Raw genomic sequence first — 27,679 nt, 5'->3', positions numbered from 1 at the left:
CACTTGCAAGTTGATTTCCAGTCAAGATCTGTGAAACTTCATGCTGTAGAAAATGTAGTGCACTATTTCCATGAAAATATATACATATTTATTTCTCCGTTGTCATTTATATTTGTCATTTTGCTCAAAATTGCTGCAGCCATTTTCTTCCCTGGATTCACCTTGAAGACAGTAACTCAATTCCACTCAAGTGTGTTGCTTCTGTGATCTCTGTGGACATAGCGACAAAACTATTGTCCTACACAACCTGGTTTAGAAGTGACTGGAGGCAGTCACCTCCAGGGCAAGGAGCGAGAGTAAAGGAAAAGAGGACTGAAGATAAGGAACAGGCTGGACAAACATCCACCAGGAATGTTGCAGGTAGGGCTGACATGACCTTAGGGCAAGGAAAACCGCTAAAGCAGCCCTCCTGAAGGTCATTCCAGAAATTCTCAAATTATAATTTTCTTATTTTCATTTGCCTGTGCTATTGAGGGTCTTCTCAGTGCTCTGCATGGGACACCCTGCCCTGACACCAAACAAAGCTCTGATGACAGAGGGACCTCTCAGTGTGGGACAATACAACATTTATGGGGCAGCTATGCTAAGTAGGAAACTAAAGCAGGCATACTGATGAACATAAAACCCAGAGAAACAGGACCCTAAATTAAAACTAGACACCATCTCATGTGGGCGAAAGGGAGAGAACCGTAACTCTAGCTTATGGGAACGGGAAGAGCCTGTAACAATAAGGGGACCCAGGAACACAGCCAACACGGAGAACAAAACGTTTCTCACAAGGCTGTTTGGAAAAGCCTGCTATGACCATTACAGCACTGAGAGTGGGCCACCAGGCCTCAGGGATACTCCAAGCCCCACACAGCCACCCACAGCAGGAGAGCTCAGCTTGCAGTGCTGAAACATTAGCAGATTAGGAAGCACCCCGTCAGGCAAAACAGGAGCAATTCTACAGAAGAAGCAGGAATACCATTAGAAGATTAGGAAACATAGCACAGAGTGAGACTTCTTTCTGCAATAATGCCTGACTTCGTTCTCATATTAACAGAAAACAAGTCATCTAAATAAAGAGGAACTGATAGAGCAGAGGTTGAGGTAAGTTTGGGTATTGACTTCTAGGTACCCTGGATTAGAGACTATTTGATGCTTGAATTTTGAGTCAGCTGAAGTAAGACCTTCTGTTAAGGGGTTTAAGATGAGGCTCTAGAATTACTCCAGAAATCTCTGGAACTTGGATACAATCCCCGTGGGCAAGCTTACTTCCTTGATTCTGATCCAAACCTCAAAACCTCAGCTTCTGGTTTAGGTTTACAAATGGCCAAGCGGTGATTAAAACAGCAGCAAAAAAGCGACTGGAATTTCAGGACAATCTTCAGGAATGTCTGAAATTTCTCATCAATGCTGACAACACCAAATCCGAGCCCAAAGCTTCATTTGGCCTTAATTGCCAAGCTCCATCTCTCTTTGCGAAGGATTTGTTGTGTCTGTGCCCCTGAACCCACCAGCACCATCCCTATGTAGCAGAAGAGCCACCTGCAATGTTGCCTCTTTCCTCTGAATCACCAAATACTGACTGCTAGCCAAGGGCAGCCAAACGTGTGAGACGGACTAATGGTTTGATGTATTATGGTGAATCCTGTATACCTCTGGTGCAGAAAGCACACTGTCAGCCTTCCCTGAGGGCACAGACACATTTCTTCACCAGCTTTATTTACACAACAGGGGTTGCTATGGGGAAGAATCACAGTTGTGTACAGTCTCTGGAAAGAGCTCCAGCTTACGACACAAGGAATCTGAAAAGCAGTCTCTGAAATACTGTCCCTTCTCCTCCTATACTAAATCTCACATCATGTCCTGCTCCCAGTGTCAAACCAGCCTGTGCCACACCCTTCACAAAAACCACAAAGAAAGCAGGAACTGGGAGGCTGCTCCATGCCCCAGAGAGAACAAACCCATAGGCACGCAAAGGCTGAACCTAGGCTGAAGTTTGCAAAGCACAGGCTGCAGGGGCCCAGCCAAACGCCGGCATGGGGGGCCTGCTCCCCACAAGGCACCCCAGGCATTCCTGAGGGCTTCCAGGGCTGATCCATTACCCAGAGGGGATGGCCGGGTTAGGCACCTCAGAGCAGGCTGCCGCGTTACAGCGCTATCCTATTTCAGTGGAATGTTTAACCAGGCTACGGCTTCTACCAGAGTAATAAAATTGCCCTGCCAACTGCTTAAGGTGGCTTGCAAGGACTGAGCGCAAAATTACTGCTTTCTTTCAAATGTGCTGGAAATTTCCATAGGGCAAGGAAGAGGGGTTCCTACTACTCAGCACTAGTCCAGCAAGTGCCTAATGAACCTAAGGACAAATGAAGCTGTAATGACTGTCCATTCTGCCTCTTGTGCAACTTCGTACAGGAAATACACACAGTCATTCCTGCACTAGCTCCAGAATGAATATCCAACGAAAATATGGTCTGACGTTGGTTATTTACATCCTGACCTGAGTTTAATCCAAACTCTGTTCTCAGTCTCTTCATTAAGTTTTACTGACCTTTACAACAGGGTCTTGGTGTGATTCTTACTGAGTTCCACCGACTCTGGCTGATTCTGTTCCAGGATGGTATGAGTGTACCACCTTATACAACTTAACCACATATATCAAAATCCCCATTTCTAATGTGTTCTGCCAAAACTGAAGGTGAGTGAAAGCAGCTGGCGTCTTCACTGCACTTAGCAAAAGGACCAGTCGTTAATCATTTGTCCTTTGTGCCTCTGGCTACACTAACTCACAAAGATCCAGGTTATGCACTGCCGGGAGAGCATCAGACCTCAGCTCCCGTACCTTGACACACTGTAGTATAATTTATATGCTATGTACTGTTTTATGGGAAAAGTTCCTAATGCTGTCTCCAGGGATGGTGATGAGGACTGTGTGTGCCTTTGACTTTCCAGTCTCCACAAATAGCCCAGGGCAGTCCATTCCCGATTTCTCTTTTAATCCACTTTTTCTGCATACTACTACAAGAACACATAACTTCTGAGGGTAGAAGGCTTGTCTGGAAGACATCTAGACCAAGACCCTGCTCAGAGCAGGGTCACCAGAACAGGTTGCTAAGGGCCACGTCCAGTCGGGTTTTGAATACCTTCAAGTACCGAGACTCCAAAACTTCTTTAAGCAATCTGCTCCCATGCCTGACCACACTTAGATGGAAACTTTTTTTACATTGTTTAAACAGAATTTCAGTAAGAAGAGCCTGTCTCCTTATTCCTTACCCTCTTCTATCAGGCAGGTCTTTGCTGCAGAGGCACATCTCTAATTCACATTCAACTTGGCATCCACCAGGACCCCACGGTCCTTTCCTGCAATGTGCTTTCCAGCTGGATGGCCCCAGCCTGTACTGGGACATGAGATTATTCTTCTCAGAGAGGAGGGAATTATTAGTATGTCCCTTTGTTGAACCTGATGAGGTTCTTCACAGCCTATTTGTCCAGAGCTTTGTTTAGGGCCCTCCATTTGGCAGCACAAGCATCTGGTCTATCAACCTCTTCTCCTAGTTTTATACCGTCTGCAAATTTGCTGAGAGTGCACTTTGTCTTATTATCCAGGTAACTAATGACGACATTAAATAGTATTTGCCCCACTATCAGTCCCTGGCATACGCCAGTGACTGGCTCCCAGCTGTGTTTTGTACCACTTGACATTCCTGTTCTTTCAGCCCTCATGAAACACCATCAGTTGCAACAACTTTTTAGTGATGATCTAGATTGGCCTGCATACTGGGACAGTGTCTCTAGATTTCTTCCTAGATGACCAGACCCTGCTGTCACCTTCTGTACGCTTTCTTTTTATGTTTGAGCTCATTCAGGAGCATCTTGTCCACTCATGCAGGCCTTCTTCTACCATTGCTTGACTTCCTGCTTGTTGGGATGGACTCTTCTTGAGCTTGCAGGAGGTGATCCTTGAACAACCAAGCAGTTCTCCTGGATCCCCTGCTCCACAGGACTATCTCACACAGGAATCTCTGAGGCAGGTCCCTGTGCATGGCAGTCTGCTCTTCTGAAGTTTAAGGCTGTAATCCTGCTCTTTGCCCTGTTCCAAATTAACTCCGACCTGTTCATCACATGAGGCAAAAAGCACCTGTTTAAAATTGCAAAAAGCAATTTTAAACCAGTTAGTCATCTCAATACGTTGATAACTCTGAACTCCAGAAGTTTACAGCTTAAATGCTTTTGAAAATTCTGCCTGTAAATACCTCCAATATAGAAGTCCCAACGGAAACTATTGGGATTTGAGCCAAGCCACGCACGCGTTTTTTTTAAAGCCTGTCCTAAAATGGAAATACAGTTAAGTACTTTAGAGTTTCCAAGATCCCTGTGAACCTTCCTCTGCCTTTCTGTGCTCTCAGGTACTCCACCTCCCCATTAGAAATTCACCTATCTGTTGCAAGTTTCAAATCTGTGATCAGGAGGTTTTGTGATACTGAAAAATGAGAATAGAGGGACAAAAGAGAATAGATCAAACGATACAAGGAATAATGAAAGGTCGTTTAAGCTAGGTTTATTACTTATGTTTATCACTATATTCATGAGATGCTGACTTTTCATTCAAATAAAGCAACCACAGAATAATATTGAGGTTACCACATAAGCATTTCACAAGATTTAGAAAACTTGGAGCAGAATGTAAATCCTGTTTGCTACAGGATATTAAGACTTTGTCTATTATATTTGGTAGTACAGACAATTGCTACTGTTAGACACACTGTTCTACTTGGATGATTGATGCCAAAATGATGCAATTAGATTCTAAGCAGCCTATTGTCTGGGAGCTTATCCATCCACCCATCCATCCATCCAAAACCTCCCTGTGGTGATGCAATACGCTTGCACATACACTGCCAAACTAAAATAAAATTGCTCACTCCTGTCAAGTTCATTTCTTTATTGCTGTACCCTGGACCTCAGCAACAGTTAAGCCAGGAGGAAGATCTGGCTTATTGCAAGAAATGGAGTTGGCATGAGTTCAGAAGAACCCAACAAGTCACTCTGAAGCCTTTGATCTTCTAGCTGACACCACAAATGACACTTGCACAACATGGGTCACACACATGACTTTTAACCATTTTTAAGGATGTGGACTACCTGACTGAACTTTATCACATGTTTTTTGCCATACTGAGTATTAAGAATGTTAGTTCAGCACTGACTTTGACATCTCATCACTGTAAAAACCAGGATTCCATCCCATCTGAAAAACCTTGGCTTTTGAAAATTCAGTTATTCTAACAGCATTGGCAATGAAGTATTGGGATAAACACTGAGAAATGTAATTACAGAACGAGTACAAACCTTTATTGCACCACTGCCATGATAAATGTATTAGTCCATGAATGCAGCCATGTTCACATAGTTGGTGAAATTTGGGAATGTCCTGGATGCCAGCATGCTCTCTTCCACTTTTTTTCAGTCACCATTTGATGATGAGAATAACATGAAAGTTTGCTTCCCAGGAGTACTGAGGGACTTGATTATCTAACTTTCTACATCACCAAAAATGGAAAGGATGAGAAGGCTGACTCTAAGGGTCTGAGCATTCAGGCTCACATGGACTTGTTACGGAACTGCTGCTAGTTGTATCAGAAAAATCAGGCTCCTGGGCACCCTAATCTTCATTAGAAATTTAAAAAAAAAAAAAAAAAAAAGCTTTCTAGTGCAACAAAACATATCTCATCTAGGAATCTCTGCATCTCTGAAGCTGACAAAGTAAGCCTCACTGGATTTGACTTCAAATGCTTATAGCTTTGCATAATTGGGAAATGTCAGAGTAACATTCTTATGTGTCTTCACATATGATCAAAAACATGATTGTCACAAAACCAGATAAGACACACAGCATGCCCCAGACCCTTGGAGAAATCTGGTTGCCAAAGCACTCACTGCTGTAAGTGACCCTTGTAGAAGGATGCCCTTCATGAATTTATCTATCTTGGGCCATCTCATTTAAATGAAGAGTTCAACTAGTAACTTTAACCCTGTTACAGACTGTTAAAGAACAGTTACAATAAACACATGGGGCACGCATCATTTTCAACTTAACTTTACAGAAATGTTTAGGATGGTTCTAAAGTTGAGTCCCATACCTAAACCTAGAAACTCTTGCACATCTTCTCCATAACAATGGAGTCTGCTTATGTTAGAAGCGAAGTAGGGACTCCGTAGAAGTAAGCTCTCATTTGGCAACACCTCAAATGGCAGGAAAAACACACGGGCAAAACACTATCCTAAAATTAGTAGTGAACAGGAAAGAGATCACTGAAGGAAAACGTGCTTTTTTTCTACCAACTCTGTAATAACAACTTGACCATCTTCTCCTGTCCCTTCTCAGTTGGCCTCCCCATGCTTTTCATCTCATTTCTTCTCCCCTTCCATTCCCTTTCACTCTTAGCTACTTCCAGCCTCAGATACTTCTGAGGTAGCATTCAAATGCTCCCAGCGATACCCCCGGGACCCCTCCTCCAAGTCCTCTCATGTTTCCCCAAGGGCTCTTTCTTCTCTTTCATCAATTGCCTCGAGCCCTGTCCCAGTCTTACAATGCTGGAAAGATATGCAACCCGATAGCATTAATAAAAGATAGCTTGTACCCCCATTCTCTTTCATCTCGTCTTCTCCGGCAGTAAGTGATCTGCCTGCCACCAAGGCAATGAGCAAGCGCCTGCCTGGGGCAGCACTGCCACGCTGAGCCACTGCAGGCCAGGCTGCCATCTAAGCAGGATGACGAGTGAGCCAGGATGCTGCTCCCCTCGGCTGCCCCTGCCTCCTGCCAGCATCTCAGGTAGAGAAAAGCACCATTAATTAAACCCTTCTTGCAGAATCGCAGAGCCCCAGCCAGGGCTGGGTGTGATGGACATCAAGCAGCCCCACTGCCTACTGGCCTGCTACGAGGGCAAGGGAGAACTTTTAGCACTAACGTCCTTACAGTGTAAAGTCACGCTGGTTACAGAAAAGTCCTTCCCCTTTCCTGGTCTGACAAGGGGTAGCACTGAACTCGAATGGACTGGTGGGAGCAGGACGTGGAAAGATGCCAGTGCTCGTGAACCTGAGACTGAAGATTAAATTCCTATTGAAACCCTGACAGCTTCAACACTGTAAACAAGAGAGGAGCTGCAGCAGAGCACATTTACTCAGCAACCGGAGGTACGGGCTTTAATCAGATCCCATAAGAAAACAAAACACAATTATAGTCAAAGAGGCAATAGAGGACAGCATCTCAGTATACCATATTTTCTCTCTCTTTTAGTTGCTTGCTCTAGTTTTTAGATCAAAAGGAAGATTTTAACAGATAGGGCTGCAAATTGCAAGGTGAAACAAACAACCAGGTTATTTCTCGCTCTTTAAAAAAAAACAACAGCAGGGGTCTTGCCCAATGGTCAAAGCTGCCTAGCTGTGTATTTGTGTATACAGCTGCCTACAATTTGTATGGGGTTGTACATCCATAGGACAGAAGGAACAGAGCAAAACCAAATTGCCACAGAGCATTACATAAAAAAGATTCTCTTTACCACTCATATTCCCCGCAATTAGAGTAGCTTACTCCCAGTTTTCTGGGCGATTGAACCACCCTGGAAGAATAAACCCCAAGATATTTTCAACCTATGCTTTTGTTTACTCAGAGAGGGCCAATTTTTAATTCACTTCTTATGAGAACTGGCAACAGGGCTGGATCATCAAAGAGCCAGCCTTAGCCAAACCAGAAGGGAAAAAAAAGCAATGCCCATGTAATGAACTGTTGCTAAACAACATCAAATACATTTGAGGAGAGTTTGATCTGCTCCTGGAAGTTCCACGAACACACACAGAAAGTGAAATAAATACGTTAGGTTATTTATTGCCATTTCTTCACTCAACTCAAAGAGCTTCTGCCAGAAATACAGTTACTGTGCATAGAAGAAAAACCACAGAGGCCCGCCTAGGGCTACTCAGCACGCAGATGGTGCTCCAAACTTACTGAACTTTGCTGGTTTCAATTAGAGACCAGAGCTGGTTCTTTAACTCTGTGTTACAGAAACTCCTGTCTGAAAAGGCTCAGCGTGTGCACAGTACCTCCCTGTGCATGAAATAAAAGCCCTGCTTAGGAATTTAGTAATTAGCAGATCAGATCAGTCCACCGGCTCATCCCATCAGATAATCTCACTTTGACCGGTGGCCAACATCTAATGTTTAAAAGGCAGAAGGAAAACAACCTTCAAAAGTACATTTAGCTGTCTTACTTTACGGAAGAGGAAAAAAAAGAAAGTCCACATGACCTATGCAAACAGCCAGCTTATGCCCTGCAGCACAAATTCAGATTACTCTTCTCTGACCATGTGTAGTTGCAAGTGTTATTATCAGTCACAAAATTATCCAACCCTTAAAAAAAATCCAGCCACGCCATTTGCATCATAGGCTCCTGTAGCACTCAATTAACAATACTGAAATAATCCTGTACATACACGATAGGTGTTATTTTATACATAATGTTTTTTAATTTAAGAGAGCAACCCTTATGCTAAGGAGCAGAAGGAAACCAAGAGATTGATTTCATTTTTGGAGCCACTTTAAATTCTGCTGTAGGACCAGCTTTAACTCTTCTCTCTTCATAGCAAAAGAATTTTAAAATCTTAAGTTCTCCTGTCACATATAAACCTCTCCTTCCTTGACCACCTTTGCTGTTCCTCTCCCTTGGGCCTTCTCAGACTTTACAATGCTCTGCATGCTGAGGCACACTGAGCTAGGTGCACTGCTCCCCATGGAGATGTGTTTGGCTCAGCTGCTCCTTTCCCAGCTTACTTTCATTTGCCAAACAAATCTACTCTGGCTCATGTTGACTTCAGCTCATTGGGAGCCCTTCAGCTGGCTTCAGTGGGCTTAGATCCAGCCCTGGGTCCTCACTGACTGATGCTTCCACCAGCTGCAGCAAATGAGGCAGGCAGCTTTATTGCTCAGCCAATTATTACCATGCAGCATAGCAAACAATTCTGGGGTCACTCACCAGCTACTATGTTCCCCCTACATTACAATTTTTGAGAGATTTACTCATAGTTTTCAAATCCAAGAAAATGCTGTCCACTGTTACTGTTGCCTCCCCAGACAACTTTGTTAACACAGAGGGATCCATTTATCCAGATGGAGGATGTACTGCTTTGACAATACCATGTCTCATACTGGCCTGACTTTAATTAGTGCCTCAAGGCCTGATTGTAACCTCAGAAATGCCATGGCCAATCTATAGCAATTCCCCTGAGTTTTGAGAGCAGGTTTTGGGCCTTGTTGTAATACTCAGATCTTCTAGGTGCTTCTGTGGGGACTGAGCAGCAAGCAGTTGTGGGAGCCACTCTGGTCAAAACACAAGTGCCAGGGCCTGGCTTTCCTGGGCAGCCTGATCTAGTGGTGGGCAACCCTGTCTATGGCATGGAGGTTGGAACTAGATGATCTTTAAGGTCCCTTCCAACCTAAGCCACTCTATGATTCTATGATTTCAAAACCAGGTGCCCAAAGCTCAGCAGATTCAACCAGGCCAAGCAGGGAGTTTGCTGCAGCCAGCACCCTGCCACAGTATCCTACAATCCCTTCCTGCACGAACACTTAGGGACGAGACTGACTTGTCTAATGCCAAGAGCCATGTCTGCAGCTGGTATAAACTCAGGGGAAATCATGACTTTTTAGCCTGGCTTAACAACAGTGTGGGCTGCTCAGCTGCTGCCATGTCCTTGTGTCTGGCTGAGGTAAGGGCCTGCTAAACGTTTGGAAACTACATGAGGTTCTTGGAAGCAGCCAATGGCATTTGGCCACTCAAATAGGAAATACACTTGTATAAACATGCTTGCAGACAGTTCCCTCATCAGCTTCCCATCACAAAAGGGTGCCAGGGATTAGTTCATCCACCTCAGGGATGGGGTTGACCTGCTGTCTCTGACGATCCAAACTCAGCTGTCCCTGTCCTAGTCTTTTCCATTACCCACTAAGGATGACTGCTTCTGTGATTGTTTCCTTGGATGCTTATCTGTATTCCTAGTCCTAGTGTATGCTCTGGGTGTTTGCCATTGAACTCAGGCCTCCCTTTTGCAAGGGAACAAGAAGACACAGTCCTTACAGGAGACAAATCTGGGGCCTCCAACACATGAAAGATGTGGAGCTTTTGAGAGAGTCCAAAGGAGGGCCACAGTTAGGATCAAAGGGCTGGAGCACCTCTCCTATGAAGACAGGCTGAAGGAGATGGGCTGAGGGGAGACCTCACTGCGGGCTTCCAGTATTTAAAGGTAGTTTATAAACATGAGGGAAATCAACTTTTTACAAGGGTAAATAGTGATAGGACAAGGGGGAATGGCTTTAAACTAAAGGAGGGAAGATTTAGATTAGATGTCAAGGGGGAGTTTTTTTGCTGAGAAAGTGGTGAGGTGCTGGAACAGGTTGCACAGAGAGGCTGTGGATAAGGCCAGGTGTTTAAGGCATGCTGGATGGGGCCCTAGGCAATCTGATTTAGTACTTGATCTTGTGGTTGGCAACTCTGCCTGGGGCAGGGGGGTTGTAACTTGATGATCCTTGAGGTCCCTTCCAACCCAAGCTATTCTATTATTTCTATGATTTCTATGATTCTATGACACTGTTCAAACAGAGCAGCCTTCTCCTCAATGCCTTCCCCACTAACACTGCCAGCAATTTTACTTGTTCGAGATCTGTATCACCTATATCTTTTTCTACCCACATCACGAAACTCCAACACCATCAGAAAAGCACCTGAATACACGTCCTACTCAAATTCAGCACTGAAATACTCCTGCATCACAGACACGTTACTGTAGCAGGTTTCTTGGAGCATGCTAGCAGCAGCCAAGTTTATGCTGAGGAAAGGAAAGGGCTCCATTTTGCTTTACCAGTCCCTTCCCCTTCACACAAAGCATGGAAGAATCAGCCACAATAAGTTGCATCTTGATCCAATTGAGCTTAACAGGATTTTTGCTACCAATCCCCAGGAGAAAACTACTTGGCTTAAGCTGTTTTGATGAAGGATATACATAGGTGCATGGAAATGCACATATATAATTGTTTTTGCTGGTTCTTCATCCAGCTGTAATCACACTTTCTGCTGTTTTAGTGCTAACCAATTTAGACTGTCTGTACCAAGTTCTTTTTGACTCCCAGTTTCTTACTGGTAGTCTTCCAAGCAAAGTGCTTGAGATTGTTGCCTGAGTCCCTGCAGACCTTTGACCAGTAGCACTGTGGCACAGGTAATGATTTGCCTAGGCCAGGTACATGGCTGCATGAGATTTCTAGGACAAAACAAAGCAGCCCAGACCACTCGATAGACTCAGCACCTGCCCTTGCAGTGAGTAGGCAGTTGAAAGCAATTGTTTGTGTACGGCCAAAAGGAAGCATCCTACATTGCAGCATTGCCCACAGCTGCTATTTTTGACAGGAGTAGCTCAACTTCTGTTGAACTGGTCTGGAAGCCAGCTGCATCCAGGATGAGTTGGGTAGAAACAATGGCAGAATCAAATTAGGGACTGGATAAAAGCAGGTGACAGCAGTCTTGTCAGAACAAGGCCTGTAATTTCCTGGCACTTATGGGTCATTAGGAGACCTAGGCAGCTCTCCAGAGACACAGCAGCCCTCATCCCGCACCTGCCTGGGTTTTCTCACCTCCACATCTCACTGCCACCTGTCCTTAACCAGTGTCACCCAATTCACTGTCAGTTCCCCTTGCCATAACGTATCGGCCTCATCTCTCTGGGGTACCACATTAAGTGGTAGGGAGGGCTTGACATTGTGCATTTGATTCACAAGCATCCTTGCTTCTTTTAATCCTGGATTTGTAAACTACATTTCTCAGGGTGAGGCAGAGAAGGTTCATGCACTAGAGCTGGAAGAAGGCAGAAACTTGCCCTCTGGCACCCACTCTCGGAAACCAGAGCAACCTTTCCCAGTGAACAGAGGCAGCACACAATGACTGACACCAGTACCCCATATACACCCTTCAGTCAAAGCCTTCCTGATGGAGAGGTATTGAGTGTGGCACTAATGGGCTGTGCTGGGACAGGAAATCTGGCAAACACCATGGAGCATGTGGGCTTTCAAGGAGACCCTCTTCCCTCAGATGTGGAAAAGACAGACCTGGCTCCGTTGTGTGCACCACTGAGATAGAAGGACACAACCCAGCTGTGATGTTTTTATAGAAAAATATGGAGAATGTGTTAGAGGACTGAAATCTTCAGATCTCTACAAACAGCACCAAGGCAGTTTGCATGCTGCCCTGCCCTGTTAAGCACTGAGAATTGACCTGACAACTTCTAATAACACCTGTTACCTTGGCTATAGGAACACAAACAAGATTCTCAGATTTATTTTTTAAAATAAATTTTAAAATAAATTTAAATAAAAAATTTAAAATTTAAAATAAATTTTAATTTTTTATTTTTTTAATTTTTTAAAGATTTTTTAAAAATTCTGATTTCTCAGAATTTTAGACTTGTTGATATATATATATATTTCACCTTGGTGATCTACAAGTGAGAACCCTTTGCTGAAAGATCCCTGCATAATGGCTTCTTTGTGTTTCTTTTAGGAAGGTACCCAGCACCTTCAGGTACTTGCATACCTGCCAGCACTGGAAAACTACAGAAACATCCAAGGAGAGGAACAGGAAGATCTTGTAATTCTGATTAAGCAAAAGAAGATTAAGAAAGTCTTTGTAAAGCAACTGAGGAACAGGATGCTAGAGTGAATATGAGTACACTCTGATTAATTACAAGCTCTAAATATACATGTGTCTTGGCTATAGCCCTAAGTCTGAAGAGGTGTACATGATACTGGCTCAGCTGCTTTCTTATTAGGAGCTGGATTGATAGTTCAGTGCAGAAAGCCCTAAGATGTGAAGATCAAGAACTGCCACAGGCCCAGATGAAGAAAAGCTGCGTGAAAGCTGTACAAGCTGCACAGAGTGTGGGAGGCACAATGAATTAGGCAGTGACTCTGTAGACTGCCAATAGGTTGCCTGTGTCCCACTGCGCTCTCCTTTGAGAGAAAGACGCTACCTCTCACAGCTCTGCTGCTCCAGCCCATGGAGCTCATTGCAACTGAAACAGGCATGTGTGCAGCTACATCATCAGGCTGTGTTGTGCACAGTGGGGAAGGGAAGGACAAGAGGATGGCCTGTGCAGAGGAGGAGGCAGGCAGGTGTAAAAAGCAGAGATGGCTGCTCAGCATCAGGGTACATGGGCAGTGCAGCGCTGGGGTTGCTGACATTCCCTGCTGTGCTGTACAGACCAACCCAGTGAGCAGCTGGCACAGGATGGGGTCAGAACTTGAAATGGAAACACACAGTCGCAACCCTAGAAAGGAAAATTGCAAGAGCCATGGCCACGGCATGTCTTATTTATTTGGGATATGACCTACCACCTTCACAACCATTGCTCTCAACCTTCAAGAAAGCAAGAACGGAAAAATGTAACACAGAGCATGTTGTGCAGGGGGGAGCTTGGCAGCAGAGAGAAAAGCTTTCAGGGTCATGCAAACATGAAGGGGAACACTGCAAGAGCAGAACTAGGTGAGGACAGCAACTTGCAGGCATGTACATGCTGCAATAGACAGGTATGCATGCAGGGAGTGAGCACATGGGGAGTACATCTGCACACCCTGAGAGCACAGGGGAACATGCAGCTGTGGATGGAAGGGATACATGGAGCCTCTTGGCTGGAGGAGGGACATGTGACAGGGAGAAGCAGAGCAGTGCATGGCTTGCAGGTGTGCATCCATAACCACGCAGATGGGGATGGCAGAAGGTGAGGTAGTGTGTAGCAGCAATCCCATGTTGCAAGTATTGTTGTATGCTGGGGTTACCTGGGTGCTGCCAACTTTCTCTGGGCAGGGAGACAGCAGCACTTATCAGAAAAATATTACTCACTGAAGTCTCTTAACTCTGGTGCTTTTGATGCATTGATATCCTACACAGACAGGATCTATGGGTGTCAGGGAAATCAAGAGAAACCCACTGCTGACAAGGGACCAACACCAGAGGGAAAGCTCACTGACAGTGACTGGAACTACTTGCTCCTCCCATTGCCCACAGGTGCAGAATACAGCCTGCATCACTCAGTGTTTTAACACAGCATCAACATCTGTGATCTCATAAATCTCAAGATTAACTTTAATATCAACCCTGGTGCGAAAACATTAAGGTAGAGTGTAAATTAAGAGCTTCACACCTTGACTGTATACAAAGGAAACCAGTGCAGCTGATGAGCCCATTATGCAGAACAGATGTATAGAAAAGCTAGTGTGGAAGACTTGCCTCTGGTCTACAAAGCAATGCATGAGGTACCACAGGGAGCTTAAGGGGAGTTTAGCAGCACACTGCTTTGGCTGCTAAAACCCTCACCTCACCTACCCATTGCACCAGGGCCACCTCAGGCTCAGAGGGAAGAGCTGCAACCAGGAGTTCATTACAGAGCAGCTCCATGCAGGCCACCCTGGGTCAACGAAGTGCATGTAAAATTATCCTAGAACCCAGCTGTCTGGCATCCAATTCCCTGGCCACAGAAAAGAGGACAAAGTAAAGTGCAGGGGCTGCAGTTCTTCTGCCAGGAAGCTCTACTTCTTAACACAGAGCAAACAGGTTTGATTAAATGTGCTCAGCAAACAGGAGGAGCACGAGTGCCTTTGGAGCATGACACAATCCAAAATTAGGTTAGGCATTACTTTGTTGGGAGATCCAGTTGCTAGTTTCTGGTGTCTGGGCTGACTTGGTAGTACTTGGAGCACAGCAAAACCCACTATATGTGGATAGTACTGCACGTGGAGATGCCTTTAGAATCTGAGTGTGCAAATCTGCAGAGTGTAGTTACAAACATCTCTTTACAAAGCTACAAATCCAAACAGTACTATCGCATGTATTAAAAAAAAAAAAAATTACAAAAGAATGCAAAGCAAAGCATTTTTACTTTGGCCATACAGGGAGGTGACAAGACCCAAGCACCCACAATGAACACAGCAAGTAAAATCCAAGAAGTGTGAAAGGAGAATTGTAACCTATGCACCCCCAACTGTACAAATGCACTCACAGCACAAACCCATGCAATCCAGGACAAAACTACCACTACACACACTGCCTCCAGGAGCAAGGTGTCCGTGTGAGGAAGCAATCCTGTACCAGAGGATTTGCCAGATTTGTGTGAGAATAGGAAGAGAAAGATACAGCCTATACAGCCTCCTCTTCCACCAGCCTCTAAGCTAATACTCTAAGTGATACTTCACCATGTTGGGTTTTGGGCAAATCCTTACCAGCAAAAACATCCACCTGAGCTGGACTTGAGAGAGCGTGCAATCCATCTTGCAGCTGCCTCAGCCCATATGTTTCACCTTTCTTACCCATGCTAAAAATACCTCAATGGCCTTCATGCAGACACTCGTCATTCCACCTCTGGTGGGGAAAAAGGGAAGTCAGGGACCCACAGGACAGTTTTGCTTCCCTAGCTTCACTGGAATGAGACACACACCATGGTGGTCACAGGAGGCAGGCACCTATACCTGAGGCTGATGCAGGAGCAGGGATGGACACTGCCACCACTGCACCCCTCCAGCCCCCAGGGCTCTTCCCTTCCCTGCACCCAATGCAGCAGAGACCTGGCAGAGGGCTAGCACACCCACTGTGACACCTCTAGACACAACTGGAGAGGCCACTTGGCACATTAGCTGGTTGACACATGAGGTGCAGCTAGTGCAGCCATTCCATCTGCTTGTTTCTATGTTGTTTGTAGGAAGAGGGTTAAAAGCAGAATTTCATTTGCCTTTCAACAGAAATGATCATCAGACAGACCATGAACATGCCATCATACATTTTTACTTCTTGCTGCCGTTGGCCTAGCTTTCTCCATGAGCAGTGCCTGCCAACATTCCTTTAGCTCCTTGCCACTGGAAACAGAGCGCTCTGGAAGTGGAGCTCCTTCCAGACAGGACCTTCTCAGGGCACACCAAGCAGTCCCCACATCTCCACCATGAAACCTGGGTGTGCTCTGCTCCAGTACTTGCATACTGGCACCCAACCTATTGCTGTAAAAAAATATCTCAATACAAACCTTGATTATGTTTATTCTGGGTTTTATTTTGGCTGTCTGGGATGTTTGCTTTGCTCCACCACATGCACTTAGGGATCAAGTTCCCATCTCTGCTGCATTGTTCCACCCATTTCTTGCTCCAGGGCTGTGCAATTCAAGCAAGGGCAGTGAACGGGAAATGTCAAAGGTGAGAACCTTTGAAGTGAGGCATGCCTAGGGCAGCCAAGCCAGTAGGAACTGTACCAGCAGGACTGGCTGGGTCCAGCGTTAACGGTCAGCAGTGAAACAATGTAGTCCCTACAACTACCCCAAAGGAGGTTGTAGCAAGGTGTGGATTGGCCTCTGCTCCCAGGTAACAGTGACAGGATGAGAGGTAATGGCTTTAAGTTGCTCCAAGAGAGGTTCAAGCTGGTTATTAGGAAAAATTTCTTCTCAGAAAAAGTGATGAGGCACTGGAACAGGCTGCCCAAGTGGAGTCACCATCCCTGGAGGTTTTCAAGAAAAGGTTAAGATGCCACACTGGGTGACATGATTCAGTGGTATGGTGGTGATGGTTTGATGATTGGACTAGACGATCTCAGTGGTCTTTCCAACCTCACTGATTCTGTAATTCTGTGAATGTGCTTTCCCCTTGCACTGGAGTCAATGGCAGCCCAATTAATGCTCTGCCTTCACAGAGATCAAGTGTTTCAAAAGGATAAGTAACTGTTGCCATCAGCATCACAGCTGACATGCACAGAGGTACAGACCACTGAAGGGCCTTGTCCTGGAGCTTCAGCTAGTCAGCAGCACCCCATTCCCCCAAAGTGGGGCTGTAACCACCAGACCACAGCCCCCTCAGCAGCCACAAGAAGACAAAGTGCTCATTTATGGCGGGTGCTACTGAGGACAGCAAATTCCTCAGCAGCTACTTCTGGTGGGGTGGGAGCGCTGAAATAGTTCTATTACAGCAGCCAATCCCCACATCTGCCCAGAAAACTTCTCCCTGAGCAAGGAGTCATCCAGGAGCAGAACCTGGCCTCCCAGCCTGTTTATGTATTCAAAGAGAGGCAGAGAAAGAAGCAGAGCTCTGAGAATAAGGATTTCCTCCTGGCCACTCCAGCACCCCCTCAGTGGCACCCTGAGGCACCAGGCCCGGCACCAGGCCAGCAGCAGGCCTGCTGCTCTGCACGGAGCGATTTAGGGCTGCACTCCTCTCCCCCTTGCCAGGCCTGGCTGGGTCAGACACGGCATTTGGCAAGAGCAAAGCTCCCTGCTAATTTTAGCCTCCAGCTCTCCACCCAGGCAGCTGGAGAACTGCGGAAAGCTGGGCAGCACCGAGGTGAGGGTTGGAGATGCTGCCTTCAAACAGCCCGCACTCTGCCAGCTAAATATAAACCATGGCGGGCGGGGGACGGAGCAAGGCCACATCACAGCTCCCCGGAGACCTGCTGCTGGAGCTCGCCTGCTGCCCAGAGGGCTAAAAATCCCAAACCCATGACAGGATCCCATGTGTTACACATATTTACAGAGTTCTGAGCATTTGCAAGGCACCCAGGATGAAGCAGGTAACCACACTCTGCAAGTGATGCAGAGCAGTGCAGCACAGAGCACCACACTCAGTACAGGGAAACCAGATGTCTTGGCAGGCACAGCTGCAGTCAAAAGCCACCATGGTACCAATTTTCAAGGCATCAAACGCCCCTGTGATACCAAGCATGCTCTTGGCCACCTAGACAGAGTTGCTTACAGTCCCCACCAGCATCTGTCATTATTACCCCTGCATTTTCCTTTTTAAAACTCAGAGTCAGCAGTTTACCCTGTACCCTCTAACCCCTCCTTTCATCTCTTCTCTTTTTGATCTCCGCACCCGACACCGCCAATCCCAGCCTCTGCTCCACTGAAATCCCAAGCATTTACTTCTAATTCAGACTTCAGTTCTTTGTCACCCACCACTTTTGGGTGGCCACCAACATTTTCTGACCACTCTGCTTCAACACTCATCTCACTGTGCCCCATTTCTGGCTTCCTCTTTGTGAAATATTTCCCATTGCCTGCCTTCCCAAATACTGCTGCTTCTGTCCTGCTTTACTCATCTTTCAGATTTCTTTCTTCCTCTACTTCTGCACGGGCTGCAAGACACTGAAACATTTCTTTCCCCTCCTCAATGTCTCTATGCGTGATACCTAATCAAAACAGAGTTACATGAAAAAGGTAGTGCACAGCAACACAGGTGAGCAGCATCATGCCAGCTACAGAGAAACATGGTTGGAAAGCCATGGGCAGAAAAGGTAAATGAAATTCAGGTTGAGTGATGGCCATCTCAGCTCCACTGCTGGAGCAGGTGACTGACAGACAAGTAAATACACACGAAGGGCTGCAGCTATTAACTGGGGGAAAAAGAACACCCACTACCAAGGTTACAGCCTGTCAAACCCTGGTGTCACAAAGCACAGCTCATTCCCTGAAGAGGCAGGAGACCAAAACAACAGAGACAGAAACAGAACATGTCTATCAGAGGATAAAAAAGTTTCCAGTGTAGCTTAGCACAGAGCAATTGCGAATGTCCTTCACCTTGCACACTGAAAACACTCTTTCTTCCTCAAGGGAGTGGATGTGAAAGAGCAGGACCAAGAACTGCCCTGGGAGTCAACAATGGAGCCAGGTCAGCACAGGAAGAGGCAACAGAGCAAATTCCCTCAGCCCATATGCTTGTGTAGGCCTTGAAGAATTAAACACCTTTGTAAAGAGAATTTTGTCCGTGAGGGGAAAGGAGAATCATGGCCAACACCGAAGAATTTCTGATGCTTGAGGTGCTCACAGAGTGGTCTGGAAAACAAGTGAACTGGGCAAAACTTTTTTCCACAAACTACCACTAGGACTGTGTTTGGCCCTGAAGTTCTTCCTAGGACCTGGATGAACTTAAATCCACAGGGATATTTGCTCTAGGGGGCCGATACTACAGAGGCATCATCCAAGGCTCTGGAGAAGTTGGATTTGCCAGGCTGAAGCAAGAGAGTCTAAATAACCTACATGGTAAAAAGAAAAATAAAAAATGAAAGGAAAAATTATAAATGCTTGAAAAAATGGCCTATTCATATAATATCCCAAGTTAGAAGGGGGCCATAAGGGTCATCGAGTCCAACTCCTGGCTCCAAACAGGCCTGCTGAGCTAAAACATCCTATAGGCACAGAGCTGGAATTTCAACTGAAAAACTGAAAACTAAACGGATAATATTCAATATTTTGAGAATAAGCACTAATTCTGCGATCTACAGCCAACACATTGGTTCTTTTGCAGTACAAGCCCACTTTGCAGGCTGACTAAAAGCCTAAGGGAGATACAGGGGTTGCAGGCACTTGCTAGCACAAGCAACAGAGGTACAGCAGCACATTATACAATGGTCTGTCTTGATTGAAAACAAATTAAAGCCTCTCAGCTGGCCTGCTCACAACAAACCACAGGCTGCAGCAGCCAGCACTGATGCTGGGAGTGAGTTGCTCCAGCAGGTCAGGGAGCCTACTAGTACATGGTGGTCTGGGCAGGATATTCTCAGCCCTCAGTAAGTTTTGTTCTGTGGCCTACATGGGGTTAATAGCAACCAGACAGGACTACTGCAATTTTACAGATAGCAACATTAAATAATGTAAATAAAACTAATTTAGGAAGTGAAGCATTTACGAGAAGGGCTGGAGACAGCTTAACTAGGCTCAAACAAACAGCAGCGCTGAGGAAGCTGTCAGAGCTGCCAGCACCACATACGTGGGCCAAGTCAAACAGCCCACACTAATGACATGGAAATAAGTGGCCCCTTGAAGCAAGGCAGAAGCGTATTTATTTAAAATGGCAGGAAAAAATACACATATTGTGGACGTAGATTATTTTCCTTTCAAGAGAGCTCTACCAGGCAATTCTGCAGCCTAACAGGTGATGATACAGATCTAACGTTTTTACTGGTAAACAAGATGTAACAGTACCTGACAAGGAACTGCTGTTTAACATGCATGAATTTACAAAAATTCAGTGAAAAACAGGCTTCCATGTAACCCTTCTAGTTCCTGATACCTACAGTCCAGCGGGCTGGTGGAAAAGAAAGTTAAAAATGTACAAGATGCCTGTTATGGAAAACCTTGCAGTTACATCTCTGGTCTGTATTTAGTGTTTTTACATTACTGAGTTGCGCTGGCTGTCATCTGCTCATATTTTGCTCAACTGGAAACAAAACCCAGGAATATTTAGTCTGTCTGAAATCAAGGTCACTGGGGACTTGTAGATGAGATGGAAACCAGGCAGCACAAAACCAACCCATGTATGATGCGAAGACCCGAGACACCGTTTGCATCTGCTATGGAAAACAGTGACACAGAGAAGCAAGAATAGCACAACATGCAATACTTTTGCCATATAAATGTACAATATAGAGTAACAGATGACAGCTTCTCCAGATTCTTAAAAGAAAGGAGAGAAGAAGCCACATTCACTCCTTTTTCCTCAAAATAAATAAATCTCAAATGGGACATAGTCATAGAACACTGAAATAACTAAGTCTGAGGAAATAAAACCAGAATTTGTGAGACTAGCACTGATGCTTAAGGGAGACTCACAGGTCCACCCGGCAATCTTTGTATTGTCTGAAGTGATCCAGCACCTCGGGGACTAACTGAGTCTGGTTGCTCAGTGTAGCTAATATAAATAACTTCCGATGCCAACATGGATTCTTGTGGCGTCTTTGGAGAGGGCTGATTGACTTAACAGCAATGTTCCCCTACATGACCTTAACACCTCCAACTGCAGAGGGCTCTTCCCAGCCCAGAAATACCAAAGCCTCATGCTGAAATGGCATGGGGGAGTTTCTTGGGTAGAGATGCAGAGGAATCTCTGGTCAAAACCCTGGCCAAAGTCAGTAGAGACAGACCTGGTTTCTTTTATTCTTCTGCTTTGGATGGTGTGTACTGGGCTCTTTTTTGTTGTTGTTGTTTTTTGTTTTTTCTTCTTCTTTAAAGCTTCCAGAAATCATTCAGAAATGAGTTTGGAATCTGAACAAGAGATGAGCTCAGACTGCAAAGACCCAAAGCTGGAGGTGTATTTTGGCTTGGCTGATTAAACACACTGACTACGAATGTCTCAGATCATAAAAAGCAGAAGTACCTATGGACCAAGTTCACACCTGTTCCCACCCAAGGCATTATATGTGTCTTTCTTAGATCCCCACATTAAATAAGACAGCTTATTTCCTTTTCTGGAAAGCCCTTCTCAACTTCTCAGGTCTGAAAAAAAAAAAAAAAGTGGTTGAATTGGGAAGTGTCTGAAAAAAGGAATATCAGTGCACAGCAAGAAAAAACAGCAAAAGGAAACTTCAAGTACACGAACTCCATCTATTCTTGAGGCAATCGCTGTAAACACAGGAGGAAGAACTCTATCATCCCACCATCCCTACTGCCATGACCTACAATAGAGCCTCCAGGAAGACATCCTGCTTTTCACAGTCTTGCAAACACTGGTAATTCCAAACCAGGAGATGAAAGATGTCGATCACCTCTCCAAGCACCACTCTGCCTCCACATCTGCCTGAACCCGCAGGTGATAGGCACAAGACAGAGCCTTCGTGCTGACAGTTCAATGCCAGCCACCTGCAGAGATGCATCTCCAGAAGACAATAGCGTTCCTCTGCCAAGCACACGGTGTGGAGCAGACACAGATGAAGGCACAGCTCCATGGTATCTGAATCATCCTCACAGCCTGATTCAACAGGACAGGAAGGTGTGGTGCGGGAGTACGCACTGTGCTGGCACGCCTCTACACAAACCTGTCACAGGTAACATATGTAGTCAGAGGGGTGGTGCAAGAGGTTCTTTCTAATGATAATACACAGTCTTTGCCTGGCCCCAGAAAGTCCCCAAATCACTTGCAGATGGTGGGCCAGGTTCCAAGAGAGCAAACACTCACAGCTCTCATTCAGCACACAGGGAGCCAGGCGTTGGGCGCCGCTCCAGAAAGAGGTTACATACGAGTCAGATCCCGACCTGACTTTGCGTCAAGAAGTGGAAAAAGCCAGATTCACGAGCTGCTTGCTGTACGTGCATGGGAAGGAATCGATTGCCTCCAAGTGAAAAACCTGCCCTGCCCGCAGTGCCGGCCTTTTCCCAACCCATGGTGTGCCTTGGGGAACGGTGCTGGTGCAGGTCCCTGCAAACCAGTGTCTCATTTCTGTCCTCAAAGGTACAGGCTGAACAGCCCCAGCACTCAGTCCGTCCTGGTAGGGGAGGTGTTCCATCCCTGGGATCATTTTTGTGGGCCTCCTCTGGATGCGCTCCAACAGGTCCATATCTCTCCTGCACTGAGGACTCCACATCCAGATGCAGTACTCCAGGTGAGGTCACACCAGCGCAGAGCAGAGGTGCAGGTATCTAGCTTGACTTTCCCACTAAAGGGAAACAGCAAAGGTTTGGCCACCCATGGCGCACCACATGCTTGAACCTCTCATTGCGGGCACTCAGCAGCCTTCAGTGCAATTAGCTATGCAAAAGAGCGATACTGAGCATGCACAGGCAAGTAAGTGTGAGTGTGAGCAATTTCAAAAGTCAGCCAGTGTGCCCGTGAACAAAGCTGCATATCTGAGCGTGCACAGCCTTATGCATAGGTGCAATGAGGCTACAGAAGTGGATGAATTACACTGAGCAACTTCAGTGTTCCACCAGCTGCCTCCTCACACACCGACATGCACCTGCCAGGACTCGAGACAGGTTTCAAGTAACTCACGCTGCTCTGTAATAACCTGGAGTCAATTTTCTAGAGCTGGAAAGGGACACTAAAGACACACATATTGGGGAGGGAAAGTTTTGTCGTAAGAGAATTGTTCCAATTGAATTTTACGAGCACATCTCCCTGGTTTCTCCTGAGTCCCTCCTATTTCCCACCTCAGATGTAGGAACTGCATGCTGCTGAATTAGAGCAGCAGCCCAAGACCCTAGAAATGAGACTGTCACAAGCGAAGGTGGGAAGACAACATACTCCCAGCATTGCTTACACACAACACAGAAATGCGGAGGAGCAGGGGTGGGTTGGAGCAGCCAGGAGGAGCAGGTTAAAGCAGGGCCCCTTAGTCTCTTGCTTCTACAAGCTGCACCTCCCAGCAATTTCATCTAATCCTGTACACCCTGCTCTAACCTGGCTCAGCGTCACTCACCTGCAATAAAGGAAATCAGTGCAAGTGATTTAGGGGCTCCCAAGATAGCACAGCCTTCACAGAAGAAAAAACAGACAGTGGAGCAATGGCTGGGACTGACCTTGTCTCTAAGCTTGTTCAGGGATTCACTTTTATGATGTTGACACAAAGTTTTAAAGCAAAGAGGGATTCTGCACAGGCCTGCCAACCCACTTCCCACAGGGAGCGTGGTTTTATCTCTGGAAAACCTCTTCCTGCCCTTGCCCACTGCCTTGACTGCGCTGCCAAGCCAACAGCACTGCAGCAGAGCATAGGACTCAGGCTCCAGACCCACTGTTCGTGCTTCACTGTTGCTTCCTCCCTTCCCAACTGTCCATTCACTCTACCAGTCCTTGGTGGATGCCCTGTCCCTGGAGACACCCAAGGTCAGGCTGGATTGGGCTCTAAGCAACTTGATCTATCCACGGGTGTCCCTGTTCATTGCAGGGAAATTGGACCAGATGGCCTTTAAGGGTCCTTTCCATCCCAAATGATTCTATGATTCCAAAAAGGAGATCCCTGTCTCCAGCACTCACTGGTGGGGTGAAGCTTGCTGTGTGGCAACCAGCAGAGACAGGAAAAGCACTTCTACTGAGAGCCCGCTGCGAGGCAGCCAGTGCAAGCCACACGCACCCGGGTTCCTTGGCAGGGAGGCAGCATCCTGCCTGCTTCAACTTGTGTCAGATGACAAGAAGCCACATCTCATGGGAGGAGAGTTGTGCCCATCTTCTGCTCACATCAGCCTACTTGGTTTTCCTCCCTCAGCTGAAAACATGTTTATTTAAGATTCCTATAAATACCTACTGAGCAGCAGGCCAGCCAAATATGCTCAATTAAAAAAAAGGAAAGAAAAATAAAAGCAAGAAGCATGCCTCCCAGTAACAACAGCAGCACTCGCCTGTCCAGGAGACAACAGCCCTACCACTACAGCTTCCCTACATATTCTTTTATTTAGGGATACCTTGATGCAGTCACATTTGAAGGAATTATTTTCTTTTTAACCAGAGTGGCTGGTCCTTTCAGCGTTACCTTCAGAGGAAGGTGTTACTCCTGAGGGCCCACTTGTTCACCCAGTTCTTTCCAGTCTGTCCCCAGGAACCCCACAGCCCATCTCCCAGCACACAGTGATACAATGCTACATGACCACCAAGTATCAATTACTACAGTAGATTCTCTGAAGTCCTTTATTCTCTTCCAAACAATGTTATTTATTTCCCTCTGTACTGGGCACTGGGGAGGCCACACCTCGAGTGCTGTGTTCAGTTTTGAGTCCTTCACTACATGAGAGACATTGAGGCCCTGGAGCATGTCCAGAGAAGGGCAACAGAGCTGTGAGGGGTCTGGAGCACAGGTCTTATGGGGAGCAGCTGAGGGAACTGGGATTGTCCAGCCTGGAGAAGAGGAGGCTCAGGGGAGACGTTATTGCTCTCTACAACTGCCTGAAAGGAGGCTGTGGCAAGGTGGGGTCAGCCTCTTCTCCCACGTAACAGCAACAGGACAAGAGGTAATGGCCTCAAGTTGCACCAGGGAGGTTCAGGTTGGATATTAGAAAAAATTTCTTCTCAGAAGGAGTGGTGATGCACTGGAACAGGCTGTCCAGGGTGGTGGTGGAGTCACCATCCCTGGAGGTGTTCCAAGAACAGTGCAGAAGTGGCACTGAGGACATGGTTTAGTGGGCATGGTGGGGACGGGTGGGGGCTGGACTAGATGATCTTAGTGGTCTTTTTCAAGCTTAGTAATTTGATTCTTTGATTCTATGATTAATGTACTTAACTCGTTGCAAAGCAGAATTGCACATACGTAAGAGGAGGACAGTCAGGGTCACAGCTCTGAAGCACCACTTAACTCTACACTCACAGCAGATTTGTTTCCCCCACTCCACACTGACCTCCTGGGAGAAGAGCGGCATGAAGCTGGGGAGAACAGCCATGCCTGAGGACCTCTCTGTAGAGAGTACACACGTACCCACCCCTTCATAGGCAGTTCCACAATGCTTTTTGGGAGGCAAGGAGAAAACTCAATTACAGACACAGGAGATGGAAATGGATCTCCCTTAGCTCCCTTCCAAGCCCAAAAGCTGTACAGCTTTCTCCCTCCCATGGAAGGAACCTGGTAGCCTTTTACCCAGAAAAATTACCAAGTAAACAGCCTTTGTATTTTATCAGCAATAACTGGGGAGGTTGTTGCATCAGGTCGTTAGAGATGGCTGCTCTTGGTTGGTCCCCAGCTGTGACTTACATAGGGCTCCCACCTGGGACGCACGAAGGAAAACAATGCAAAAACAGGAGAAAAAAAGCATTAATTGCTCTGAGAATCACCCCCTCCTCTGCCAGCTCTCCGGGACCTCTGGAAAGAGCCACCATGCAGGGTCACAAACACAGCCACCCCAGTCCCAAGAGAAAAAAAAAACACACTATTTTGTTCTAACAACCAAAAGAAAACAAATACCAGTTGTTTTTCATTCCAGCCCCAGATTTATTTTCAAACAAAGCAGGCTTCTGGAGGTACAGGGTGAGAAGAAGGGTGGGGAAGGTCACGGATTAACCCCGCCCTGCTGGCAGCTTCCAAGATGCTCCCCAGGAGGCCAGGGAAACGTGACCCCAATGCCCAGCGCTCTGGTGCTGCAAGGATCCTGCTGGGGCTGCACCCTGCCCTCCTCGTGCCACCAGCAACCATGGTGGGTTGGGAGAGCCTGCAACTTTTTACTGAACTTGAATATAATACAATTGTTTTCCTCATCTTCTGTTTTTGTTGGTGGGGACCGCAGTCGTGTCACCGTTTCCAGTTTCAGTCTTGAAACAGGATGAATTTTCTAAGATCTAAGAGTAGTTCCTGCCTAAAGGCAGAGGGGAAGAATCCAGGGCATAACAGCACTTCCTTGCTTGTGTGCATTCCTCCTGTTCTCACCTCCCAGTCCATTTCTCCTACTTCCTCTCCCTTTGCACTGCTACCAGTACAAGCATCTTCACTGTGTGCCTGCACACACCCAGCCCTTTCCCCTTATCACCATTGCTTTAATACCTCGCGGCCCTGCTCTCTCCCTTGATGCACCACGGGAGCCCTCTTCATATTTAGTTTTTTTCCGGGGACGTTTGGGGGTGTTGGCAGGCTGGTGCAGCAGGAATCATAGAACCACAGAATAACACTGGAAAAGATCTCCAAGATCATCAAGACCAACCACAGACCCACTACCACCATGCCCACTGACCATGTCTCTCAGTGCCACATCCACACGGTTACACCTCCAGGGACAGTGACTCCACCACCTCCCTGGGCAGCCTGTTCCAATGCATCACCACTCTTCTGGAGAACTTTTTCCTAATATCCAACCTGCAGGACTATCTGCATGGCATGGAATGTGTCACACAGCACAGGCTCATGGTGCAGCCTATCTTCCCCATCCCAACTAATTCCACCATGCATAAAAAGAGTATCACAGCTATAGGATCCGTTCTGGCCACCAAAATCAGACCTCTGCCACGGTTGGAACAATAAATACATGGGTTTAACCTCAAGATCACAGATAACAGGGAACAAATGGACCTGCTGATGGTCTGGTCCCATGGTGGCTTTTGTGGGAGCAGACACCCATGGAGCTCCCTGCACAGCCAGAGCTGACAACCTGAATGCTGACACCAAGGCTGACCCACGGGAATGAGAATTGGATGAAGTGACCAAGATGCTGAGCAGCATTGGCAGCTCTGTGCTGGGGAGACTGCTACTGCATGGACCGGTGCCAACCACTGCCTGTATTTAGGAAACAACACCCACAACCATGGGCTATTCAAAACTGCCTTGTGAGTGTAACAGACAAACATGAAAACGCATACAGCATGGATGGAATAACCACGTTTATATAAACACACGGATCGACCTTCCAAGTGCGGAGGAAAAGGAAAAAGGAAAAGAAAAAAAAAAAAAGGAAAAAAAGGAAAAGGAAAAAGGAAAGGAATCTGCCCACACCCGATCTCCTCCCTGCTGTACTCCTCCAAGTTCGCACCAAGCGCACCGTTACCAGGCCAGCAGCGCCCATCTCCCGGGCGCGCGTTGCCTCCTCCCGTCCATGCATCCATACCGCCGCTGTCCCGTTAAAGGCGATACTCAAAGCGCCGGCTTCGAGCCCGCCCATCGGGCTCCGCAAACGCAGCCGGGTCCCGCGTTGTGACAGCTCTCCGAAGAGAGCCGACGGCAAGAAGGCGAAATCCCAACACCGACGCTCCTCCCGCGGCACAAACCCCAGCTCCGGCCCCAGCACCGGGCAGGGAGACGAGGACGGAACGGGTCGGGACGAGACGGGTGGTACTTACTGCGATCCGGGCCGGCCCCGCCGCCGGGTCCCGTCGCCGCCAGCAGCTCCAGGTAGGCGGCCCAGAGCCCCAGCGCCAGCGCGCCCAAGGCCAGCAGCAGCCTCAGCAGCCGCCGCCG

General features: G+C 46.8%; 1 protein-coding gene and 1 long non-coding RNA gene across 2 annotated transcripts in view; one reads left to right on the top strand and one right to left on the bottom strand.

The window, feature by feature from the left end:
- Nucleotides 1-27,342, bottom strand: part of B4GALNT3 (beta-1,4-N-acetyl-galactosaminyltransferase 3) — a 59,732-nt gene extending 32,390 nt beyond the window's left edge. Inside the window, exon 1 of the mRNA XM_021389493.1 lies at nt 27,264-27,342. Coding sequence (XP_021245168.1) covers nt 27,264-27,327 — 64 coding nt within the window. The 5' untranslated portion in view covers nt 27,328-27,342. The remainder of the gene's footprint in view (nt 1-27,263) is intronic.
- LOC110395339 overlaps nt 27,344-27,679 on the top strand; it is a 4,504-nt gene continuing 4,168 nt past the window's right edge. The window contains exon 1 of the long non-coding RNA XR_002436346.1: nt 27,344-27,613. This is a non-coding gene — a long non-coding RNA (uncharacterized LOC110395339). The remainder of the gene's footprint in view (nt 27,614-27,679) is intronic.

The sequence above is a fragment of the Numida meleagris genome, chromosome 1 (genome assembly GCF_002078875.1).
Source record: "Numida meleagris isolate 19003 breed g44 Domestic line chromosome 1, NumMel1.0, whole genome shotgun sequence".
Taxonomy (NCBI): Eukaryota; Metazoa; Chordata; class Aves; order Galliformes; family Numididae; genus Numida; species Numida meleagris.
The sequence above is the reverse complement of the archived record's forward strand: the minus strand, read 5'-3'. Positions and strand labels throughout refer to the sequence as shown.